Consider the following 24,476-nt stretch of genomic DNA (forward strand, 5'->3'; position numbering starts at 1 on the left):
ATCATCAACCGGCCATGCACAGGATCTCCTCGCAATATTTCTGACCAGGGAGTCAGAAGGATAGTCAATTCCAAGAGCCAAGGACCACTCGGAGAAAGCTCCAAAAAGACTTGAAGGCAGCCAATTCAATTAAATTCAATTAAACAGTTCTGGAAGTAACTAAAGATCAGGATTCACAAGAGGGACCCCTGGAATCTGTTTAGAACAATGGGCCAAAATCACACCTGATACTGCGACTAATACGTTTTTTCATACAGGAAATGTCTTGAAGCTGTCATTACAAACAAAGGCTTTCCACAAAGTATTGAAGAAATTTCAGTAGGAACGTTCAGTACTTTTTTTCCTGTGTCATTCAACTTTATTACACATAACTCTGATTATTGGATTTTTTATATGTGTGTTAATATAATGTGTGGTGAAAATTTCGAATAGACTCACTGGAAGTTTAGGCTAATTAGGCTACTGAAAAAACATTTAAGTGTTCAATACTTATTTCCACCATATATTTATTTTATCTGAATATTTTAACTTCCTTCCTTTAACTTCCTTCCTTAGCCTACTTTAAATGTCAAAATGAATGTCAGACGAAATTTAAAGTTTGACTGACTGTGATTTTGTATACAACATAGTGAAAACTGTCTAAGGTCACTCTCACTCTCCCTTGCTAAAGAGCTAAATGGTTTAGTCCGCCTGCACGATTCATTAGGTAGTCTATCTTTTGTTTATTTAGTAGGCCTAGTGGACCGCTAATTGTTGTGCTGCTGGTGCAATGTCTTTCTCCAAGAAAGCCAAGTCAGGTTACCAAAAAAAAGGCCAAAACAGGAAAAAGAGAGACATCAAAATGAGGGGAAACAACTGCTAATAAACTTCTTTCCAAAGAAAGGTGAGCACAAACGTCAAAACACGAAATCCCATAGTGTTTGCTTGAATATCTCCGCAATCATTAATGCTAAAACGAACTGATACAACCCATTGAAATAGCGGAAAATACATAGCCTAGACATGTACTACAGAAAGACAGTATTTTGGACATGAAAATACTTCTGTAATGTACTGTACACTGTAGTATGACTGCACTGTACTTACAGGTGCAGTTATTTATTGTAAGGACGGGCCTCAAAATGTTACTGACCTTCCAAATATTCAGATTGCAAGAATTCGACAAGACAAGCACAGTCTATTAGGCTACCTCCCACAGGCCGCTCCGTTTACTTGGAATAAGATGCCCATCCTCATGTTTCTGGTTAATCTGTGTGAGGACTGTAATACCACGACACCACTTGCAGATGTTTCGTAAACTATTGTCTTGTAAACTAGACAAATCTGAAAACTGTAAACGGGTAAAACGGGTTCAGCTCACCACATCTATGTCCGCTTTTCAGGACTGTGAGGCTCCAGGTGCTTTTTTTCTGTATTTGTTCTACAGTAGAAAAATCAAAAGAAACAGAAAGGCAATCGATTGTTTAGAAAGGAAGCCAAACCCCACGGGACTAATTTCACAGTCGGGTAAGTGCTTGAGATAGGGCGGTGCACTTCAAATAGGGTTATGTTGCATCTGTGTATGCTATGCAGTGTTTCCCACAGAATTGGATTCAATTTGTGGCGGTAGCTGACTTGGACAACGGGAGGGGGGGGGTGATTAAGATCGTCTTGGTAGTGTATAGGTCTAATTGAGTGCCTGTCACTTTAAGACGTTTGAGGGAACCCTTGCAATTGTAACAACAATCCTTCAACAATCGTGAATATTTTGTTAAATGCACATGCAGAGGAGTGGCAGCGGGCTACGAGAGAGAGCGGGGCAAGGAAAGGCTGCGTGCGTAAAAAGCGCAGCTCAATGGCAATGCAAGGATTTGACCTTATATTTAAATTAAATTAAACATAGAATAATGTTTGGCCGATTTTATTTTGTCAGATTTATCAGATTAGTCAATGTATGGGAAACACTGCTATGAATGAAAATAGCAGCACCTAAAAGTGCTATTGGCAAAAAAACAAAAAACGTTATTGGTGTTTCGACTGAAAGTCTGATCTTCTGAAAAATTCTAATGACTCACAAATACTGCCCTCTGTCCTGTTCTGACTGTATGGCTCTCCTCTCCACCCCTCTCCTCTCTATATTCCACCTCTCCACTCCTCTCCTCTATATTCCACCTCTCCACCCCTCTCCTCTCTATATTCCATCTCTCCACTCCTCTCCTCTATATTCCACCTCTCTACCCCTCTCCTCTATATTCCACCTCTCCTCTGTATTCCACCTCTCCACCCCTCTCCTCTCTGTATTCCACCTCTCCATCCCTCTCCTCTCTATTCCCTCTCTCCATCCCTCTCCTGTCTGTCCTCCTCCATTCTTCCCTGCTGGCCGCCTCCCCTCTCTCCCTCATGGGGCTGATGATGTAAATTAGGATATTTTAGCCAGAAATGCATCTGCTGTGTTTTATAAAAAATCATTTTGACAATTTTGCCCTCCACTATGTAGCTTATTTTCTCGGGATAGACAGTGTTTAATTAGTTACAGTTTTTTCTGAATGCTTAAACTCTATAAACATTCTTATAGCACAATTTCTAAAACTATTAATTCTTATAGCAAAACCACTCACTGAGTTCGCAAAACTAAAAGCACAAACATTGCTTTGCACTCAGTTTGCAATTTTGTAACACACTTTGCACAACTGGAGGCACAATCCACTGCACAGCACTCTTTTTGCGGAACTGTAAACACAACTCACTGCTTTACACTCAATTTCCAAATGATCAACACACTCCTAGCAAATCTATACACATTATTGACACTATTTACACTATTGTGCCAACTCTCTGGCACACTTTCTCATGAGAAAACTGTTTTAGATAATTAGTTCACTTTGTAATCAGCCTAAGCACTATAAATAAGCCACAGGTCATGTACAATGGAGGGAGCAGGAAGGCAGGAAGAGTGAGAAGAGTAAGAATTAGAGGAGGACGAAGAATAGGACGTGGAGGTGAAGAAGTAGGGGGAAGAGGAGGAGGAAGAGGACGCAGAGGTGAAGAAGCGAATGAGAGAGGATGACAAGGACAAGGAGGTGAAGTTAGAGGAAGAAATAGCCCTTTTACAGGCAAAAAAATCAGTCTACATGTGGGGATATTGTCATGTCAGGCCTGGATACGGCATTCCAGAATATATTTTCCCCGGTGTCTTGGACTAGGACATTGCATGTGATGTAGACAAAGTTTTGAGAGAGACGACACAATGTATACTGATTTTTTTTGTCTCAGTGAAATTGCTATTTTGTGTTTTGACTTGGGAAAACACCTTTGTGTTTGTTTTGATGTGTGTAAATAAACACCAATACTTGAAGTTTGGATCCCTGTATGTTTACAGAACTATGACAAAAGTATGACCTCAAACTGACATAGTCTACCTTGTGCACAGAGAAAGCAAAAGCCAGATGTGTTTTTATTCATACCATCAGTGAGTAATTCGTTGGCACATTGTGTGCTTATTATTGTGATGGCTTGTGTTTACTGTTTGATACAAAAACACTATTTTTACGAAGGTGTGAAGAGTTAAGCAAGGTGTGTTAGCTTTTGCAAGAGACTACAATGTTTTGCTGATTGGGTGAAAGGTTTTCCTATTTGTGTGTAGAGTTTTGCAAAAAAAACATTTGGAGACATTATATGAATGTGCCTTGTGGAGCCATTTTATGAATGTGCCTTGCTGAACGAATGTCATTAGAACATTACAGAGCAGTAAAATACTGTAGCGTTGGTGGATGTACATGTTTAACGTTGAATAAGTGTCTCCCAGAATGCAGTGCGAGTGAATGCTAGAATGTGTAATGTCGGTTATAATAGTTTTAGTTGCGTGTACCATGTTGTGTATTTGTTAGCGTGTTAGTCTCTTTGGTTGTACCTCATGTGTTTATCCCCGTGTTGATGTGTGTGGTAAACCCTTATTGTGTGTAGCATGTGCGGCTGAGACTACCCCTGTGTTGCCCTGTCCTAGTATGTCTGATTGTGTTTGAGTCTTCCTGTTTCAATAAATGGCCGTCCTGGCTGAAGGTGATTCTTGTCTGAAGGGTGAGATCGTTACAGTACTGTCTAATGTCATTCGACATGTTCATCCACTGACGCTACAATACTATGGATATTATGTATATCATTTAAGGTTATAGAAATGAAAACGTTTAAAATGTTATTTTGACCTTGGTGACCCCAAAGCTGGCTACGGGCCTGCTAACCACTAAAGGCTTCCCTTGTGACATGGGGCAGGTCAGAGTGCAGCAGAGTGAAATGTCTGGCCAGGCGAGTGTGTTTCCCATCCTCCTGGCTATTTCCATCCCTAGATGCAAGACTTCTTTCTGCCAGTCTGCTCTCTCTGTAAAGGGGGCTAAACTTTGGAATTCTCTACCCACTGAGCTAAAGTTAGAAACTAACAGAAAAGCTTTTAACAAAGGACTCAAACATTGCTCCTCATAACCGTCTATAAAAATCTATCCCGACGTTTTTTCATATCATAACGCACTGTGTGATACCTCTAATAGGCTCGAGATATAATTCAAAAGGGGACAGATAGGCCTAGATAGGCACTTAAAACTTAAAAAGATTGAACAAACCTCACCGAACTTTTAAATTGCGATCAGTGGCTGGCATCGGACCTTTCTATAAATCGAAAAATGCGTTAGGCTACATGCACGCCTATGATTTCATGGCTGAGTTTGCGGCAAAGTAAGCAAGAAAATGTTTTTTATTCTGAGTCAGGATATGGCGAGTCAATGTCATTTATTTGTCCAATGTTAGCCTACAGACCAGTTTCCATAGTGCACATCTTATCAATAGTTTGAATGTCGAGTGTGTTTCTGCTCATTGACAAATAGCGTTCAGCACAATGATTCATGCCCAATTCCCTCTGTTAAAGTGCTTTGTTACACTAGTTTGGTTTTGTGATGTAGCCTAGCCTAAACGGCTTATGTCCAAATAGCCTATGTGACTCAGCTATAGGCTATACAATTCCCCCTCACAAGCTGGTGTAGCCTATTAGCCTACTATTAAAATGCACCGACAGGTAGCTACATGTAAAGTAGGCTATCGCATGATTTCATGCACGTAAGTGAAAGGGCCTCGCACCCCCTTGCGACGGCCCTGCAGCTCCTCCTAAGACAGCGGGGAAAAAAGTTCAAATACGTGATAAACCTGGAAAAAGTTGACAGGTATGTTTCGGTCCCGGTGATTATTTGTGAAATTGTGCAAACGACAGCCTTTTCAAGGCATTTCAAGGAAGGAGTGGTAGCATGCAAGCTCCCAAATTGACCCAGTAGACAGAAGGCATCAATAAATTGTTGGGGAGGGTCATGCGTTTTTTCTCAATCACTTTGGAGGGTCATAGAAAAATGTCTTGCTGGCGAGGGAGGGTCACGTCTTTTTTGACTAACGCTCCCCAAAACTCCTCCGGTGGCCCCTTAAATAAATAACGAACAGTCCCTAACTTGACTGCTTGCTCAGATTGCCTTTGCTCTGTATCTTATTTATGTTCCTTACATTGAAAATTGTTTGTATTTCTCTGATCTCTTTTTTCCTTTCTGTTTTTCTTTTCTATCTTTGTCTGGTTTTTCCTCTTTCCTTTCTTGAGATTTTAATTGCTCTACCTTTTCAAAAGCCGCCTATGGACAAGTGTTGCGAATTAGCACCTGTGCTATAAACACTCAAACAATGCATCTGGGTTGTCCAATGTAATTGCTATGTCCATATCAAATAAACATTAATAATAATAATAATAATAATAATAATAATAATAATAATTTTAACCACATTAGATATTTGAGGTTTAAACAACTACTTATATATGGTTATACTCTGGACTGCAATCCTGAATCCAGAGTGCTGGAGTTCTTCTTAGGAAAGCCTTTCTCTCCATGAGAAACTCGGTGCTCTCAGTGGTTGTTTGGTTTACTGCTCTCCTAAACTAAACTGCACTTTGTGCCAAGAACTTCCAGCTGCCTAAATGGCACCACGTAGTATCTCCTAATAAGTTCCACTCATCTCCTGATTATCCCAGTTGTGCTTCATTTGTCTTGATGTATTACAGTTTTATATTACATTATTGCTTCAGCACATTTTTTGTAACTATTGGCTATTTTTGCAAAACTCTACACACAAATAGGAAAACCTTTCACCAAGCAAAACATTGTAGTTCTCTTGCAAAAGCTAACACACCTTGCTTAACTCTTCACACATTCGTAAAATTGTGTTTTCGTATCAAAGCCATCACAATAATTAGCACACAATGTGCCAACAAATTACTCACGGATGGTATGAATAAAAAACATATCTGGCTTTTGCTTTCTCTGTGCACAGGCTATGTCAGTTTGAGGTCATACTTTTGTCATAGTTCTGTAAACATACAGGAATCCAAACTTTAAGTTTTGGTGTTTATTTACACACATGTTTACACAAGTGTGTTTTTCCAAGTTAAAACAAAAATAGCAATTTTAATGAGAAAAAAAATCAGTCTACATTGTGTCGTCTCTCAAAATTTCGTCTACATCACATGTGTGACAGAATGACTCGGAGCAGTGGGGCTGTCAGAACGTTCTGTTTACTTTTTAGCACTGATACGGCTTGTGTTGTCCGGCGTGCACTCATCCACTGCTCTGCTCAGTAATCGTGGGTTTGCTAAGCTCCCCTTTCAGGTAAGATATTTACTTTGTTAGCGTTTTGCCGTTGTCTGATGTTGGCTACAGAGGAAGGGCAGTGTGTCCCGAAACGTCACATGTGGTGAATAAAAAGAAAAAAATAATGTAGCTCGAGTGTGCGGACTTCTTTGTCATTTTTTTTTTCGTTGTCTGATGTTGGCCATGGTAGTTATAGCTAAAGCTCTGGGCATTGTTACAGCAGTCATTCATCTCATCCTAGCGCTTGGGTAGGCCTCTCTCCTCGCTATCTCGTAATTGCGCGGTAGGTTTATTATGGTAGTATTTCAGGGGAGCGTACCTATGTTCCCCGGGTCCTATGTTCCCCGGTCCTATGTTCCCCGCTTTGTATGGGACTGGGGAACATAGGACCCTTTTTTAAAACCCTAACCCTAACCCCGAGCGGGGAACATAGGACCTGGGGAACATAGGGATGACCCCGCAGTGTTTCCTCTATGTTGATTTGGTAGTGGCGGCCCCCCACGGTTTAATTTTCTTCCCCCACGGTATCAGAAATGGGGCAGACGTACAATAGTCGCAGTTGCCTTTCAAAATTCATTGTGCAGACCTGTTGTAGATTCTCCAAATATACAGCTCAATCACAACTGAAAATAATGCCTCATTGTGTGTGAATAGAGGTGAATACATATAATTGTTTGTGTTGCAGCGAAGTGTCAGTTGTCAGTTCCGTGGGACAGAGGGCTATTCATGGACTAAGCTGTTCTCTTCCGTTCTGCTTGGCGTGTTTTAGCCTAGCTTGCCTCTGCTAAGGCACTGTCGTTTCCTCAGCGTGCAACAGATTGTTGCCGACTTTCATCAGCCGAAGGGTATCTGCTATCTGTGGGTGCTTGTGCTTCAATTTGTTTGGTTGCGGTGCATGTGTGTGTGCATGTTTGTGTGTTAGAACGAGCATGTACATGTATGTGTTTGTATTCTGTCGCTTTTGTTTTGTTTAGTCAATGTTAGTGTTTAACTGCTTGTGTTTAATTATTGTGCTGTCTGCATGCTGGCTCCGCTTTGCTGGTGGCTATGCTTGGGTAAATGTGTATATGTCATTTGGTGCTAAATCCTTTTGCTTGTGTGCTGTGGTGTTTCTTTATTTGCTTTGGTTTGCTGTGGTGTCTCTAAGATTTTTCTTTGGTTTGCTGTGGGTTTTGATTTGCTTATAATTATGATCGTTTTTCGTTTGATCTGTAGCCCCCCCGCTGGACTGGACCCCCGAAAGGAGGGTAGGGCAGACACAGTTTTCTGTGAATATCTCGAGAACCGTAGGGTTTAGAAGAACCATTTTTTTGTATGTTGATCTCAAGGGGCCATGTCAACCCATTCCATAAACTCATTTCATGTATAGCGCCACCTAGTTAAACACAAAAAAGTAAAAATGAGGTGTTGTAATCGCAGGTATCTGTGACCTAACATAGTCAAAACTGCATGAAATTGGAAGTGTAGGATCATTATGACACCCTCTGAATGCACGCAAGTTTCGTGGAATTCCGTTCATGGGGGGCCACACAATAAATTAATTTATGTTACTATACACCAACTGGCCTGTAGGTGGCCGGAGACAGTTTTCTGTGAATATTTCGAGAACCGTAGGGCCACCTTTTTTTTTGTATGTTGGTCTTAAGGGGGCATGTCAACCCATCCCATTACCACTTATTTTATGTATAGCGCCACCTAGTTAAAAATTAAAAAGCAAAAAATTAGGTGTTTTCATCACAATATCTCTGGCTGACATGGTCAAAACTGCACAAAATTGAAAGTGTAGGATCATTATGACACCCTCCGAATGCATGCCAAGTTTTGTGAACTTTCGTTAATGGGGGGCCTTACAATAAAATAATTTATGTGTAGGACACTGAAAGACCGGGGTATACGAAACTTGGTGGACATGTAACCCCACATGGATAGCATGGAACCATCATTTTTCGTTTTGATCTGTAGCCCCCCCCGCTGGACTGGACCCCCCGAAAGGAGGGTAGGGCAGACACAGTTTTCTGTGAATATCTTGAGAACCGTAGGGCCTAGGATGACCAATTTTTTCCGTATGTTTGCCTCCAGGGGTCATGTTAACCCATTCCATATGCACACATGTGCATAAACAGATACACACGTACACACATACATTCACAGTAATCATACGTATGACACATACTCACACAGTAGACATATGTACACATGCAAACACAGGCACATACGCAGGCACACACACAAGCACGCACACACACACACACACACACATAAACATGTACAGGCACACATGCACACAATTCAAGAATTTCTCAGAATTATGAACAGGCAAGATGGGGGTGGGGTTGTATAAAATTAATTTTACATGTGAAATCTATGAACTAATCATGTTTTGGTACTTGTTAGCAGATACCAGTGAGAATTGCGTGTGGATAATGCAATTTAGTGAGACAGTTAGAATCATATAGGCCTTTCAGCGTGATTTATTTTTGTGGAAAAAATGTGCTGGACTAGGCGGCGGTCATATTTTGTACCGCTCTGCGGTACATCTAGTTTCTGTAATTCTTATTGTTTTGTAATTTCCTTTTACTGATCCCTTGAAGTACGGGATAGCGCCCCAAATGGTTTGTATACATCCGGTAAGATCAATCCAGTTAGCCTGTCAGCCTGTTGTCTCTATGTGTTGTGTAGCCTGACCTGTGGTGAATGTAGTGGGCCCACTGTTAGTACCATTCTACTGTTACCTGCTAAGTTATTGAGAAAATAAAATAATAAAACTTTGTATGGATTATAATTCTGCCTCCGCCTGTTCTTCAGACTGCCTGTCCTGCCTACAGGCAGCCTGACCTAAAGGTAGTAACAAGAGTTTTGATGCTCAGTTCTCGGTCCTGTCACAATTGGCACTGCGAGCTGGGTCAAGTCTGAATCATGGCGGAGGTGTCTGTGTAACGGGTAGTGTGTGTTCTATCGTGGTGTGTATGAGTGGTTATTTGGATTGTGTGTGTCTCTCTCTCTCTCTGTCTTTTTCTCTCTCTCTCTGTGAGTGGTTAGAACAGAACAGCAGCAGCTACCATTGGAAGGTCTCCTCGGGCGAACTTGACTTCTCACCATCTGTCTAGTAAGTGCACCCCTGTTGAATAATAATGGAAGAGCAGTTGGCAGAACTTAGACAGTTAGTGTCACAATTGCGAGCAGACAATTAAAAATTGCGCCAAGAGCGTACGCCAGCTGTGCCTCCCGATGGCTCACCATCAACATCTAATTCTGGTAGCGCCCCCATTGCGGAGAGACTGGTGTTTGTGCCGAGAGACCGTAAGTGTCCTTCCTTCAGTGGAAGGTCCGGCTTGAACATTGATGAATGGATAGAGGAAGCGCAGGCGTGTATGCGTGCTCGTCATTTGACTGTAGTCGATCAGGCCTTCTTTCTATTTGACCATCTATGAGGAGAGGCCGGGGAAGAAATACAATTTTGCTCTAGTGTGGAATGACCCAGAGAAGATTATCGCCATATTGAGGGAATTGTATGGATGTTCAAAATCGTATGTCGCGCTACAGGAAGCATTCTTTTCTCACAGGAGAGTGAGACGTTACAAGAATTTTCTTTAGCACTTTTGAGCTTAATGGACCGGGTAAAACAGTCTGCTCCTGATGCAGTTCCAAATTCCGAGGTGTTGCTGCGTGACCAGTTTACCGAGCATGTGTTGGATAGTGCATTGTGTCGAGAGCTGAAGCAATTTGTGCGAAGGGAGCCAGTTTCCACTTTATTGGAGGTGCGTGCAGAGGCAATGCGCTGCGAGCGTGAAGGTCTCCCCGGGGGCGCTAGAGGAAGGAGTTATTCCCTCCCAACTGCACACGTTATTCAATATGGTGTCCAGGGGGCGCTAGAGGAAGGAGTTATTCCCTCCCAACTGCACACGTTATTCAATATGGTGTCCAGGGGGCGCTAGAGGAAGGAGTTATTCCCTCCCAACTGCACACGTTATTCAATATGGTGTCCAGGGGGCGCTAGAGGAAGGAGTTATTCCCTCCCAACTGCACACGTTATTCAATATGGTGTCCAGGGGGCGCTAGAGGACACGTTATTCAATATGGTGTCCAGGGGGCGCTAGAGGACACGTTATTCAATATGGTGTCCAGGGGGCGCTAGAGGACACGTTATTCAATATGGTGTCCAGGGGGCGCCCCGGCCATCTGCGGATAGTTATTCTGATAAAAATGTTAAAAAAGAAATTAATGAAATAAAGCAGCTGCTGAAACAGCAAGAGCAATTGGCCCAATTGACCCAGAGCCTTGCGCTGATGCAAGGGCAGACTCAGTCATGTCGTCCTTATCGTGCCCAGCAGCCAGTGATTTGCCGCCGGTGTCATCGTCCCGGTCATTATGCACGGGAATGTGAGGTGGAGCGTGTTTACCCTCGTTCTCAATCCCTTGCCCCGTCTGACAGGGACTGCCCACAGCCCTCCGCTACCTTGCCGGAAAACTAGTACCCACCAAGTTGTCGAGCCACAGTTTCGGAGGGGAATCGATAGGCTCAGAGCGGTCTGGGTGGGATGTTATCTTGCCCTCACCTGGATGTTTGTATTGGGGGGGGTCCCTGTACCTTGTCTAATTGACACTGGTTCCATGGTAACTACGGTTACAGAAATTGTTTTTCATAGATATCTTGAGAACCAGGAGCAGGGCAACCTACGGCCATGTCAGTGGTTGCAACTCCGGGCAGCAAATGGACTGGCCATTCGTTATCTCGGCTATGCTGAACTGAGGGTAGAGCTCTGTGGCAAGCTGCTGCCCAACTGTGGCATACTGGTTGTAAAAGATCCTCCCGGCAGCCAGGTTTCTAAGGACCCAGGTGTATTGGGATTGAATGTTCTCCGGAAGTGTTATTGTGAATTTTTTGGTCAATATGGTGGGTCACTGTTCGAAGTGCCATTGATTTCGCAAGCCCCATCCCTTTTTCAGGCCTTCCAAAGCTGCCATCGGGCAGAGACCCAGCTTCCTCACAGCCTGGGCCGGGCTAAGGTTCAGGGTAGAAGAACCTGCCGCATTCCTGGTGGCACTGTGAAGTTTGTTTCAGCCACTTGTTTGACTCAGTTGGCTGCTGGTATTGTATTGTTTGAACCCTCAGAGTTCGGGCTGCCTCTAGGATTGCTGGCTTCACCTTCTCTAGTACCAGTGGTCCATGGCACGGCATCCATTCCTGTCGTCAATGTTGGTACTACCGATGTCTTGCTGTATCCCCGCACTTCCCTAGGCGTGTTGCAGTGCATTCACATAGTAAGTTTGCCCGCAGGGGTGACAGAGGTTTCGCCTGTTACTGCAACCTCTCAGACCGCCCAGGTAGCGAAGCCTTCTATCCAGGAGCAGATAGAGGCTATTGAGTTGCCATCGTTGGCAGGCTCTGAACAAGAACAGATTCGGGCATTGCTTGGAAAGTATCAATCAGTGTTCTCAGTGGATGACAGTGACTGGTACTACACTAGTCTGTTGTCACATGATATTCCTCTTTTGGATGAGACGCCCATAAGGCAGAGATATCGCTGTATACCACCCTCCGATTATGAAATGGTTAAAGCGCACATAAATCAGTTATTAGAGTCTCAGGTCATTAGGGAAAGTTCAAGTCCGTTCGCCTCTCAAATCGTCCTTGTCCGCAAGAAAGATGGCTCTTTACGGCTATGTGTGGATTATAGGCAGCTTAATGCTAAAACGCGTAAGGATGCTTTTCTTCTACCGAGGATTGAGGAGTCTTTGGATGCCCTGACTGGAGCCAAGTGGTTTTCCACTTTGGACTTAGCCAGTGGCTATAACCAGGTCCCAGTCACAGAGCAGGACAAAGCAAAGACAGCCTTTTGCACACCGTTTGGTTTGTTTGAGTGGAATCGTATGCCTTTTGGGCTTTGCAACACTCCCTCAACATTCCAGCGGTTGATGCAATGGCTATTTGGTGACCAGCAGTGTCAATGCCTTTTATTGTACCTGGACGATATTGTGGTGTTTTCATCAACAATACAACAGCATTTGGAGAGGCTGGAGTTGGTGCTTGGTCGGCTACAGGAACAGGGCCTCAAGGCTAACCTGAGTAAGTGCAGTTTTCTTCTGCGTCAGGTTAAGTACCTGGGCCATGTCGTGTCGGACCAGGGTGTTGCCACTGACCCAGGTAAGATTGACGCAGTAGCTCAGTGGCAGCAACCTAAGACCGTCACTGACTTGCGGCCGTTTCTTTGTTTCAGTTACTATCGGCAGTTTGTGGAAGGGTTTGCCAAATTGGCTGGGCCCTTGCACAAACTGGTGGCAGAACACACCAGCCTTTTCTTGGCCAAAAAGTTGAGTGCGTTCTGAGGCTCGTTGATTTGTTGTGGATAACTTATTTAATTTTTCTCCTCTCCGCGTCGACGACAATCGAATAGCGCAATGTAAAATGCAGATGGCTTCTTTGCTACTGATGCATGTTGCAGAGAAACCCTCAAATGCATGTCAATCGAAAGCGAAGGAGCAGGAGCAGCACCCACCCAGCCCTCCACACACACACACACACACACACAACAGCCCTCCCTCCATGAAACGTCCCTCTTCATTCTGCTAACATTTACCGTAGCTATTTTGACCTCTTCCTCAATATGTCCATGCCTGATCATATCCCTATATTTGCACACAAGTGTGACAACAATAATGCAAATGCTTACTTGAGGAAAGTCAAAGTATCCTATGCAGTCAATCACACTAAGGGAAATAGCTTATATCCGCGCTTATTAGTCAGCCTATCTATTCTATCTATATGTGTAGGCTGTAGGTTTCACATTCCCTTTTAATTCGTATCCTCTAATAAGTCTACAGTTGTCATTACAGATAGGTTGTTGCATAACTTTTCAGCATGTTGCATGTCCATTTATAAAGAAACATAGGCCTACTTTCGAAAGTGTTATCATTTTTAATAACCCACGTTTCACAATATACTGTGCAAATAAAGGCCTAGACTTGCGATCAACTAATGTTGTTGCGCTGCATTGCCTCTAAGTGTCACCAACTGACGATACACATTGGAAATGTGCGTACGCCAGACATGAAGTTTGCGTGGAGGACCGCACATTCTCACGTTCAAGTCAGTCTTCGTACATCCGGACGTGAGCGTGAGAAGTGGCATTGAGCGGACGACTGAACTGTTACGATTGCGTTGCTATTGGCCGGGTATGTCGGCACACGTAGCTCGGTGGTGTCAGCAATGCGAGCGGTGCCAACTCGCCAAGGACAGCCGGCCAGGAGTGAATCGCTCCTCATCCAGCAGCTCTGTGTCCTTTATGGCGTGCAGAAGTCTCGCACCACTCCCTACCACCCGGCCGGGAATGGCCAGTGCGAGCACTTCGACTGGCCTTTGAGGGCGTGCGAGAATGACTTCAGGTGGCAACTGATAGTCGTAAGGCCCGCCACGATGCACACATTCATGATTGGCCACTAGTGGAAGGCCAGCGAGTGTGCCTGCGCGATATGAATGTAAGGGGCAGGCACAAAATCCAAGATCTGTGGAGTCCAGTAATGCACATGGTACTGACGGTACCACCAGAGGGGGGCTCTGTGTACACCATAGCACCTGTTGACAATTTGCAGCAGGCCAAGCAAGTCCATCGGACGCTGCTGAAGGCTTGGGTGGGGAGTGAACCCCAGGCTGACATTAGACCGCAGGTTCCTGCTTCTCCACATCCCAGCAGCGACTCTGAGGGTGACAACCTAGTTGCTGTAGTCCCTGGGCCATCTAAAATCTCTGCCAGATCAGAAATGGGTGGCATTCCCACCGCGGCAGCTGCAGGGCCAGTGGGCTGTGTTCCAACCGTGTTAGCAGAGGACGCACCGGCAGACGTAAATGAAGCAGAATGCTTCGACTTCCCTGCATCAGATACTTTAACCAATCGGCTCAGGCTGGGCAGGTAGTACAGCGGAGGACAACCCGAGTGGGACCGGGTCACCATTCCAATCTCCACCGACTACCTTGGCCGGTTGGGGAAGTGTCGCAGACCCTTCCACGTAGTGTGACAGGCTCTCAACCCATGGAGAATTAGGTCATTTTCACCCTCCTAGTGTTAGTGGTTTGTCACCGGGACGGTGACTCAAGTTGGTGGGGTAGAATGTGACAGAATGACTCGGAGCAGTGGGGCTGTCTGGTTCCCATGGCTGCCTCGCCCCTTTCGTAAATGGGGGAATTAACACGGCTCCATAAATAGGGTGCAGTGGTCAATGGCGGAAAGCTGCTCCTCCGTAAACGCTGCGAATTCCAGCTCCGTGTCTGGTCATTGTCTCCCCAGGGTCCTTCGCACTTGCCGACATCGTGCTACAGGTATGCCTGCATTTAATTTGGACTACGTTGTTAGTTAAGGGATTCCGGATACTCATAATCGTGGGTTTGCTAAGCTCCCCTTTCAGGTAAGATATTTACTTTGTTAGCGTTTTTTTTTGCCGTTGTCTGATGTTGGCCATGGTAGTTATAGCTAAAGCTTTGGGCATTGTTACAGCAGTCATTCATCTCATCCTAGCGCTTGGGTAGGCCTCTCTCCTCGCTCTCTCGTAATTGCATGGTAGGTTTATTATGGTAGTATTTCAGTATTTGATGTTAATTAAGACATTGTATTGACGCTCTATTTGTTGTAGGCTATTCATGGACTGCTGCTGTTCTGTTCCGCTTGGCGTTTTCTAGCCTAGCTTGCCTCTGCTAAGGCCCTGTCATTTCCTCAGCATGCAACAGATTGTTGCCGACTATCGTCAGCTGAAGGGTATCTGCTATCTGTGGGTGCTTGTGCTTCAATTTGTTTGGTTGCGGTGCATGTGTGTGTGCATGTTTGTGTGTGAGAACGAGCATGTACATGTATGTGTTTGTATTCTGTCGCTTTTGTTTTGTTTAGTCAATGTTAGTGTTTAACTGCTTGTGTTGTTTAATTATTGTGCTGTTGTTGCTGGTGGCTATGCTTGGGTAAATGTGTATACGTCATTTGGTGCTAAATCCTTTTGCTTGTGTGCTGTGGTGTTTCTTTATTTGCTTTGGTTTGCTGTGGTGTCTGATATTTTTCTTTGGTTTGCTGTGGGTTTTGGTTTGCTTATAATTTCTGTAATTCTTATTGTTTTGTTTTGTAATTTCCTTTTATTGATCCCTTGAAGTACATGATAGCGCCCCAAATGGTTTGTATACATCCAGTAAGATCAATCCAGTTAGCCTGTCAGCCTGTTGTCTCTATGTGTTGCATAGCCTGACCTGTGGTGAATGTAGTGGGCCCACTGTTAGTACCATTCTACTGTTACCTGCTAAGTTATTGAGAAAATAAAATAATAAAACTTTGTATGGATTATAATTCTGCCTCCGCCTGTCCTTCAGACTGCCTGTCCTGCCTAATCTTCTAAAGGTAGTAACAAGAGTTTTGATGCTCAGTTCTCGGTCCTGTCACAATTGGCACTGCGAGCTGGGTCAAGTCTGAATCATGGCAGAGGTGTCTGTGTAACGGGTAGTGTGTGTTCTATCGTGGTGTGTATGAGTGGTTATTTGGATTGTGTGTGTCTCTCTCTCTCTCTGTCTTTTTCTCTCTCTCTCTGTGAGTGGTTAGAACAGAACAGCAGCAGCTACCATTGGAAGGTCTCCTCGGGCGAACTTGACTTCTCACCATCTGTCTAGTAAGTGCACCCCTGTTGAATAATAATGGAAGAGCAGTTGGCAGAACTTAGACAGTTAGTGTCACAATTGCGAGCAGACAATGAAAAATTGCGCCAAGAGCGTACGCCAGCTGTGCCTCCCGATGGCTCACCATCAACATCTAATTCTGGTAGCGCCCCCATTGCGGAGAGACTGGTGTTTGTGCCGAGAGACCGTAAGTGTCCTTCCTTCAGTGGAAGGTCCGGCTTAAACATTGATGAATGGATAGAGGAAGCGCAGGCGTGTATGCGTGCTCGTCATTTGACTGTAGTCGATCAGGCCTTCTTTCTATTTGACCATCTATGAGGAGAGGCCGGGGAAGAAATAACATTTTGCTCTAGTGTGGAATGACCCAGAGAAGATTATCGCCATATTGAGGGAATTGTATGGATGTTCAAAATCGTATGCCGCGCTACAGGAAGCATTCTTTTCTCACACTCAGTTCTCGGTCCTGTCACACATGCAATGTCCTCTAGAGAGTTGGCAGAATAGTGTAAATAATAGCCATACATACGTGTATAGATTTGCTAGGAATGTGTTGATCATTTGGAAATTGAGTGTAAAGCAGTGAGTTGTGTTTACAGCTGCAAAAAGAGTGCTGTGCAGTGGATTGTACCTACAGTTGTGCAAAGTGTGTGTTACAAAATTGCAAGCTGAGTGTTTTGCGTTCAGTGTTTGTGCTTTTAGTTTTGCAAACTCAGTGAGTGGTTTTGCTATACAAATGAATCATTTTAGAAATTGTGATATAAGAATCACGGTTAGTGTTTATGCATTCAGAAAAAACTAACTAGTAAAGGGCAGCGTTAGAGAAGGCCTGTCTGTACAGCTTCTGGGCTCTTTGTGTTGCTACATGTGTCATGAGCATTCTCTCTCCCTGGCAACAACCCTTAATTGATTCAACTCTCTGCCACTCTGCTCACTCTCTCTCTACTCTGCCTAACGAGCTCCACCTGGCTCCGCCCTGCTCAGCTCTTGTTACCTGGCCAGCTGCGCTGCATTTCCTACTCACCATCCTCACCTTGCCCCACTCTGCTCTAATTACTCTGCCAGCTGCACTGCATTTCTCCACTAACCTCTCCCAGTATATAAAGCCCTGTTTTTCAGCCAAGCCCTGTCAGATCGTCTTCAAACCTGGACCAGTAACCTGCCTGCCTGTCTACTCTCTGACTCCTACCTGTGATTCGGATCCTTTCTTGACTGCCTCCCTGTTCTACTGCCCCGGTTATCCCGACCTGCCTTCCGGATCTTCTCGATTACTCTCCGATCTTCAGCCCCCCCGGTAACTCGAATCTGCCTTCTGTCTCTCACCACGTTTAGTGCCTAGCCCTGGTCTGTACTACTGCCTGCTGTTCACCTTGCTGTTGTGTGTGGGTTCCCCTGAGCCCCGAGAACCCCTGACACCCCTGGCACTCCTAGCACCCCTGGAACCGGAACCTCCAAGACCTCACGTTTCTCTCACTCCTCTTCCCCCCTGAACCCTTCAATAAAAAGACTCTGAATTTGAACTTGCGCTCTTGGGTCGTCTTCTGTCCGTGACAGAACGATCTGACCATCATGGACCCAGCGCACTCCCTGACCACTATGGAGGAAGAGCCCGAGATGACTGCCCTACAGCGACTGGAACGCACTGAGGGAGACATCAATCGGATGGCTGGCGACATCGCTTCCCTTCTCCAGCAGCAACAGCAACAGCTTCAACAGCAGCAGCAACAGTTCCAACTGCAGCAACAACTGCTAGCCCAAGCCCTGCAACTACTCTCAAACCCGGCTACTCCACCTGCACCCACCCCTGGTTCTTCTGTTCCTGTACCACCGGCAGTGCTGCCACCAGATCCCCACACTCCTGAACCAGAGATTGGGAACCCGGAACGTTTCGATGGAAACCAAAAGCAAGTAAGACCATTCTTGAGCAGCTGCCGAATCCAGTTCGCACTACAGCCCAGGACCTTCTCAACGGAGGGAGCCAAGGTGGGGTATGTCATCACCCATCTCACCGGCCGAGCTCGGTTGTGGGGAACGGCGGAATTTGACCGGCAAACCCCAGCCTGTGCCTCCTTCAGTGCCTTTGAGGAGGAGATGTTAAAGGTCTTTGATCTAGGCTCGCCAACAGCCGAAGCGTCACAAGCTCTGCTCACCATCCGTCAGGGCAATCGGACAGTGGCAGACTTCTCCATTGACTTTCGTACCCTGGCCAGTCAAAGCTCGTTTAACTCAGAGGCACTGGTGCAAGCCTTCCTCCACAGCTTGGCGGACTATATCAAAGACGAGCTTGTTTCTCATGACCCGCCCTCAACGCTTGATGCCGCCATTGACCTTGCCGTCCGCATTGACCGCCGTATACAGACCCGGAGGAGGGAGAAGGGGCGTCTCAGTCAACCTGCCATCCGCACTCGGGTCGATACCTCCTCTGTCCAGCCCCTGCCTGTCAAGTCCCAAGGCCAACTCAATCAGCCTGAGGCCATGGAGATTGGCCGTGCCTCTCTGACTCCCGAGGAGCGTCGGCGCCGTCTAACCTCCAACCTTTGCCTCTACTGTGGTGGTGAAAATCACCATGGTCGCCACCTGTCCGGCAAAAGCCGCAGCTCACCAGGTGTAGGGGAGATCCGGGTGAGCTCAACAAGTCTTCAGTCTCCCTCCATTCGAAAACCCCTGCTTCATCTCCGCCTTCAGCTTTCCGACACGACTCATACGTTGGCCGCCCTTGTGGATTCTGGAGCCGAAGCAAACATCATGGACCCTGAGCTTGCACGGCGACTGGACGTGAACCATCATCAACTGGCACAACCCATTCCTGTACGAGCCCTGGATGGACATCATCTGGGCACGGTCACTCACATCTCAGCCCCTGTGACAATTCTGCTGTCAGGAAACCACCAAGAGTCCATCCAGTTTCACCTCCTACACTCACCTGGCCAACCACTCATTCTCGGATACCCGTGGCTCCGTCAGCACAACCCCCACATCGACTGGGAGACAGGAACAGTCCGTTCGTGGGGAAGGAGTTGTCACCAGACCTGTTTAAGGGGGGCCACCCTGCCCGTTCATCGGGAAATATCTAGCGCTACCCCCGACATATCCAATGTTCCGACCTGTTACCACAGCCTGAAAGAGGTGTTCAACAAATCCAAGGCGACATCTCTACCCCCACACAGACCCTATGACTGCGCGATTGATCTCCTGCCTGGCACAGCACCTCCCAAGGGTCGTCTGTATTCACTGTCAGCCCCGGAAAGAAAGGCCATGGAAGACTACATTAATGACTCTCTTGCCGCCGGGATAATCAGACCGTCTTCTTCCCCCGCAGGAGCGGGATTCTTCTTCGTCGGTAAGAAGGACGGTTCTCTTCGTCCATGCATAGATTACCGGGGTCTGAACGACATCACGGTTAAGAATCGCTACCCACTGCCCTTACTTTCGTCTGCCTTCGAACTGCTGCAGGGAGCCACCGTATTCACGAAGCTGGACCTTCGCAATGCCTACCATCTGGTGCGGGTGAGAGAGGGAGACGAGTGGAAGACTGCGTTCAACACACCAACCGGCCACTATGAATACCTCGTCATGCCATTTGGCCTCACCAATGCCCCAGCAGTTTTTCAAGCCCTAGTGAATGATATCCTCAGGGACATGTTAAATACATTCGTTTTTGTGTACCTTGACGATATTTTAATATTCTCAAAGACTCTGTCAGAACACACGCACCATGTCCAGTTGGTCCTGCGCCGCCTGCTGGAGAACTCTCTTTTCGTGAAGGCAGAGAAGTGCGAGTTCCATGCCAAGACCGTTTCATTCCTGGGGTATGTGATCAACGAGGGCAGCATTCAGATGGATCTCACGAAGGTGTCGGCTGTCACGTCCTGGCCAGTCCCTGAGTCTCGGAAAAAGTTGCAACAGTTCCTGGGCTTTGCGAACTTCTATAGGAGGTTCATCCGAAACTATAGCACAGTGGCTGCACCACTCACGGCGCTAACCAGCACTAAACAGCCGTACCAATGGACAGCAGCTGCTGATAAGGCCTTCCATAGCCTCAAGACACGTTTCACTTCCGCTCCCATCCTCCAGATGCCAGATGCAGCAAGGCAGTTTGTGGTGGAGGTAGATGCTTCGGACGTGGGAGTGGGTGCAGTGCTTTCTCAGAGAGCAGCCGAGGATGGCAAGATGCACCCCTGTGCCTTCTACTCCCGTCGGCTAACCCCAGCCGAATGCAACTACGACATTGGGAACCGCGAGCTGCTGGCCGTCAAGCTCGCCCTTGAAGAATGGCGGCACTGGTTAGAGGGGTCAAAGGAACCATTCGTAGTGTGGACAGACCACAAAAACCTGGAGTATATCCAAACAGCCAGGAGGCTGAACTCCCGTCAACAGCGGTGGTCTCTGTTCTTTACCCGCTTCAATTTCACGCTCTCCTACCGCCCGGGATCTCGCAACATCAAACCTGATGCCCTTTCCCGGATGTTTCAGAAGGACGAGATCACCGCCATGCCAGCTCCCATTCTTCCCAGCCACTTTGTCGTAGCGGCCCTCACCTGGGAGATCGAGAAGCAGGTCATGGAGGCTCTTCGGAACCAGCCAGGCCCAAGCACCGTCTGTTTGTTCCAGCAAATCTCAGGTCACCTGTGATCCAGTGGGGGCACGAATCCCGTCTGGCCTGTCATCCCGGCATCACTCGCACCCTTCATCTGGTCCGCCAGCGGTTCTGGTGGCGGCGGATGAGACGGGATGTCCAAGAATTCATCCGAGCTTGTCCCACTTGTAACCGAAACAAGACCCCCAACCAGCCTCCTGCTGGGTTGCTGCAACCCCTACTCGTACCCAAGCGGCCCTGGTCCCACGTTTCACTGGACTTTGTTACGGGTCTTCTGCCGCTGCGGGTTGAATCACGAAAGCTGGCCCCTCGCTTCATTGGTCCTTTTCCTGTGCAGAAAGTCATCAGTCCAACGGCGGTTCGGCTTCAGTTGCCCACTTCCATGCGGGTCCATCCCACCTTCCACGTCTCCAAGGTCAAGCCGGTCCATGAAAGTCCCCTGGTCCCTGCGGCTCCGCCGCCGCCTCCTCCGCGCCTCTTAGATGGCGGTCCTGTCTTCACCGTCCGGCGGCTGCTCCGCTCTAGGCGACGGGGTAGGGGTCTCCAGTACCTCGTTGACTGGGAGGGATATGGTCCGGAGGAGAGGACCTGGATCCCGGCCAGGAGGATAGTGGACCGGACCCTCATCACTGACTTCCACCGACTACATCCTGATCAGCCTGCAATCCGTAGGGGCCGTCCCAGAGGGGTCCCTAGCCGTCCTGCCCGCCCGGCTTCCTGTCCTGTGCCTGACCCTGATCCTGTCTCAGTACCTGTCCTGTCTCCCGACCGTGACCCTCCAGCTCCTTCTGAGGATGGGGATGCTCACTCGGACCGCTCGGAGGAGTTCTGACCCGCCGCCTGCTCCCCTCCACCCTCCCGGCATGATGTTGTTCTTGGGACTTCTGGGGCCGTCCCTTAGGGGGGGGGTCCTGTCATGAGCATTCTCTCTCCCTGGCAACAACCCTTAATTGATTCAACTCTCTGCCACTCTGCTCACTCTCTCTCTACTCTGCCTAACGAGCTCCACCTGGCTCCGCCCTGCTCAGCTCTTGTTACCTGGCCAGCTGCGCTGCATTTCCTACTCACCATCCTCACCTTGCCCCACTCTGCTCTAATTACTCTGCCAGCTGCACTGCATTTCTCCACTAACCTCTCCCAGTATATAAAGCCCTGTTTTTCAGCCAAGCCCTGTCAGATCGTCTTCAAACCTGGACCAGTAACCTGCCTGCCTGTCTACTCTCTGACTCCTACCTGTGATTCGGATCCTTTCTTGACTGCCTCCCTGTTCTACTGCCCCGGTTATCCCGACCTGCCTTCCGGATCTTCTCGATTACTCTCCGATCTTCAGCCCCCCCGGTAACTCGAATCTGCCTTCTGTCTCTCACCACGTTTAGTGCCTAGCCCTGGTCTGTACTACTGCCTGCTGTTCACCTTGCTGTTGTGTGTGGGTTCCCCTGAGCCCCGAGAACCCCTGACACCCCTGGCACTCCTAGCACCCCTGGAACCGGAACCTCCAAGACCTCACGTTTCTCTCACTCCTCTTCCCCCCTGAACCCTTCAATAAAAAGACTCTGAATTTGAACTTGCGCTCTTGGGTCGTCTTCTGTCCGTGACAACATGGAGAGAGAGAGAAATAGATATATGGATAGAGAGAGGGATAGAGAGATAGAGAAATATAGAGAGAGATGGAGATAGAGAAATAGATAGATATATGGATAGAGAGAGAGATGGAGAGAGAGAAAAAAATATATATAGATAGAGAGAGGGATAGAGAGAAAAATAGAGAGATATATGAATAGAGAGATCATAATTTCCATGATCTGTATTATTGGTTTCTTTCTTTTTCTTCTGTTATGTTTATGTGTTTACTGTTTTGTCTACATCTCTGAATATTTATGTTGTGATGAGATGTGCCATGACCACACAAATTTCCCCTTGAGGGATGATAAAGTTCACTTTGACATTGACCGTGATTTTGTGTGTGTCAGGGTGAAGATGACTCACTGTAATCTGACCATCACGGAGGAGGTGCGGATGTTCCAGATTGTGATGGCCATCCCAACGTTTGTCCTTGGTGTCCTGGTCAACGCTGCGGTACTGGTGCTCTTCTGCCGGCAGTGGCGGAACTGCAGCGACATGATGGTGTACCTGACCAACCTGGCGCTGGCCGACAGCTGCGTCCTGGTCTCGCTGCCCTTCAGGATGTACTCGTACCTCAACCCCTGGCCCTTCTCCGTCAGCTCCTGCCTGGTCTTCGTCTCCACCTACTTCGTAAACATGTACGTCAGCATATTCACCACTGTGGCCATCAGCGTTGTCCGCTACGTGGCCGTTAAGTACCCCATCAGGGCGCGGGCGGTTAAGTCCCCATGGAAGGCGCTGGTGGTGTGTGTGGGCATCTGGGTGGTCATCGGCTCCCTGAGCGCCACGTTCCACTCAGTAGACGCTCCGCCAGCGAACTCGTCCGGTTTCAGATGCTTCCAGAAGAACTCGGAACGGCCGCTGCCCCTCTCCTTCATCCTGACACTGGTGTTGGTGGGCTACGCGGTGCCGTTCGTCATCATTGCATACTGCTCGGTGACGGTGATCCGCACCCTCGCCAGGAGGACGGACTCAGGCGGCGGTGCACGGAAGAGCCAGTCAGTGCGCATCATCATCGCTAGCCTCGCCATCTTCATCGTCTGCTTCTCGCTGCTCCACTTCGGCTACCTGCTCAAGTTCCTGAGCGAGACCTACTCACACAACTGCGGTCTGCAGCAGGCTGCCCACTCGTTTGTCCACGTGGCCAACAGCCTGGCGTCCACCAACTGCTTCCTGGACGCCTTCATCTACTACTTCCTGGCCCGTGGCAGCTGGGGGACTCTGAAGGATGCGTGCTGTGGCACCCAGCACACAGAGAGGGTCAACACCGTGATCTGACAGTCAGGGTCAGGATGATAACTGTGTGAACTCTCAGCTCTCGCTCTCTGTTCCTCCAGATGACTAGCCAAGCTGTCATTATTATAGACTTGGTAGAGCCAGGTTTGTCTGAGTGGGTTCTATGTGATGTGGACGTGCTATGTGCATATGTGTTTACTGCAGAGGAAACACTGTATTCTGAGGGACTGAATGCCATGTGTCTGTATGTATATCTGTAGCTGTTAAAAGTATTGTGTAAGTTGTCGAGAGTCGTGTTAATTCAGATGTTCAAAAATGCTGCTAATTACTCAACTCATTTATGCTTCATTATGCCCTGTGTCAATACATTTGCAAATATGTTTCTCCACTTGTTTTTATACGCCATTTATCTCAAGTTGGGTTCAGCATTCAGGTTTATATTTAACTCTTCAAGCAGACTTGATTTAACCGTTACCCACCTTGATTTAACCCACCTTGTTTAGTTATTATTTACAGTTGTACTTCTCCTGGTTGCGAAGGTAAGCTCAGGTGTCGTTCATAGTACAAAATGTAAAGCAAATGCAGTAGTAGAGAAAAGAGTAGAGAGTAGAGAAAAAACACATAACAAGTGAATACAGGGGAATAGAGGAAGTGAGATTCCATAGTGGAATACGTAAGCGATAACGGCCGCCGAGATGTCCTGTTATACGGAATTAATGGACGAGGGCGAGGG

General features: G+C 47.1%; 1 protein-coding gene across 5 annotated transcripts; it reads left to right on the top strand.

The window, feature by feature from the left end:
* Window positions 1–1,278: 1,278 nt before the first annotated feature.
* Window positions 1,279–24,129, top strand: gpr35.2 (G protein-coupled receptor 35, tandem duplicate 2). Of its 5 annotated transcripts, XM_042057439.1 has the most exons (3): window positions 1,279–1,291; window positions 18,938–18,947; window positions 22,854–24,129. In XM_042057439.1, exon 3 carries the CDS (start codon window positions 22,862–22,864, stop codon window positions 23,783–23,785), a length of 924 nt encoding a protein of 307 aa, XP_041913373.1. In that variant the 5' UTR covers window positions 1,279–1,291; window positions 18,938–18,947; window positions 22,854–22,861; the 3' UTR covers window positions 23,786–24,129. The 5 variants fall into 5 exon arrangements, 4 of the variants coding, with proteins under 4 accessions (XP_041913373.1, XP_041913375.1, XP_041913374.1 ...); XR_006021174.1 differs by lacking the exons at window positions 1,279–1,291; window positions 18,938–18,947; window positions 22,854–24,129 and adding exons at window positions 6,591–6,665; window positions 9,239–9,428; XM_042057441.1 differs by lacking the exons at window positions 1,279–1,291; window positions 18,938–18,947 and adding an exon at window positions 6,627–6,665 and having other exon boundaries at window positions 22,855–24,129.
* The last annotated feature ends 347 nt before the right edge of the window (window positions 24,130–24,476 follow it).

Source organism: Alosa sapidissima, chromosome 12, assembly GCF_018492685.1.
Source record: "Alosa sapidissima isolate fAloSap1 chromosome 12, fAloSap1.pri, whole genome shotgun sequence".
Taxonomy (NCBI): Eukaryota; Metazoa; Chordata; class Actinopteri; order Clupeiformes; family Clupeidae; genus Alosa; species Alosa sapidissima.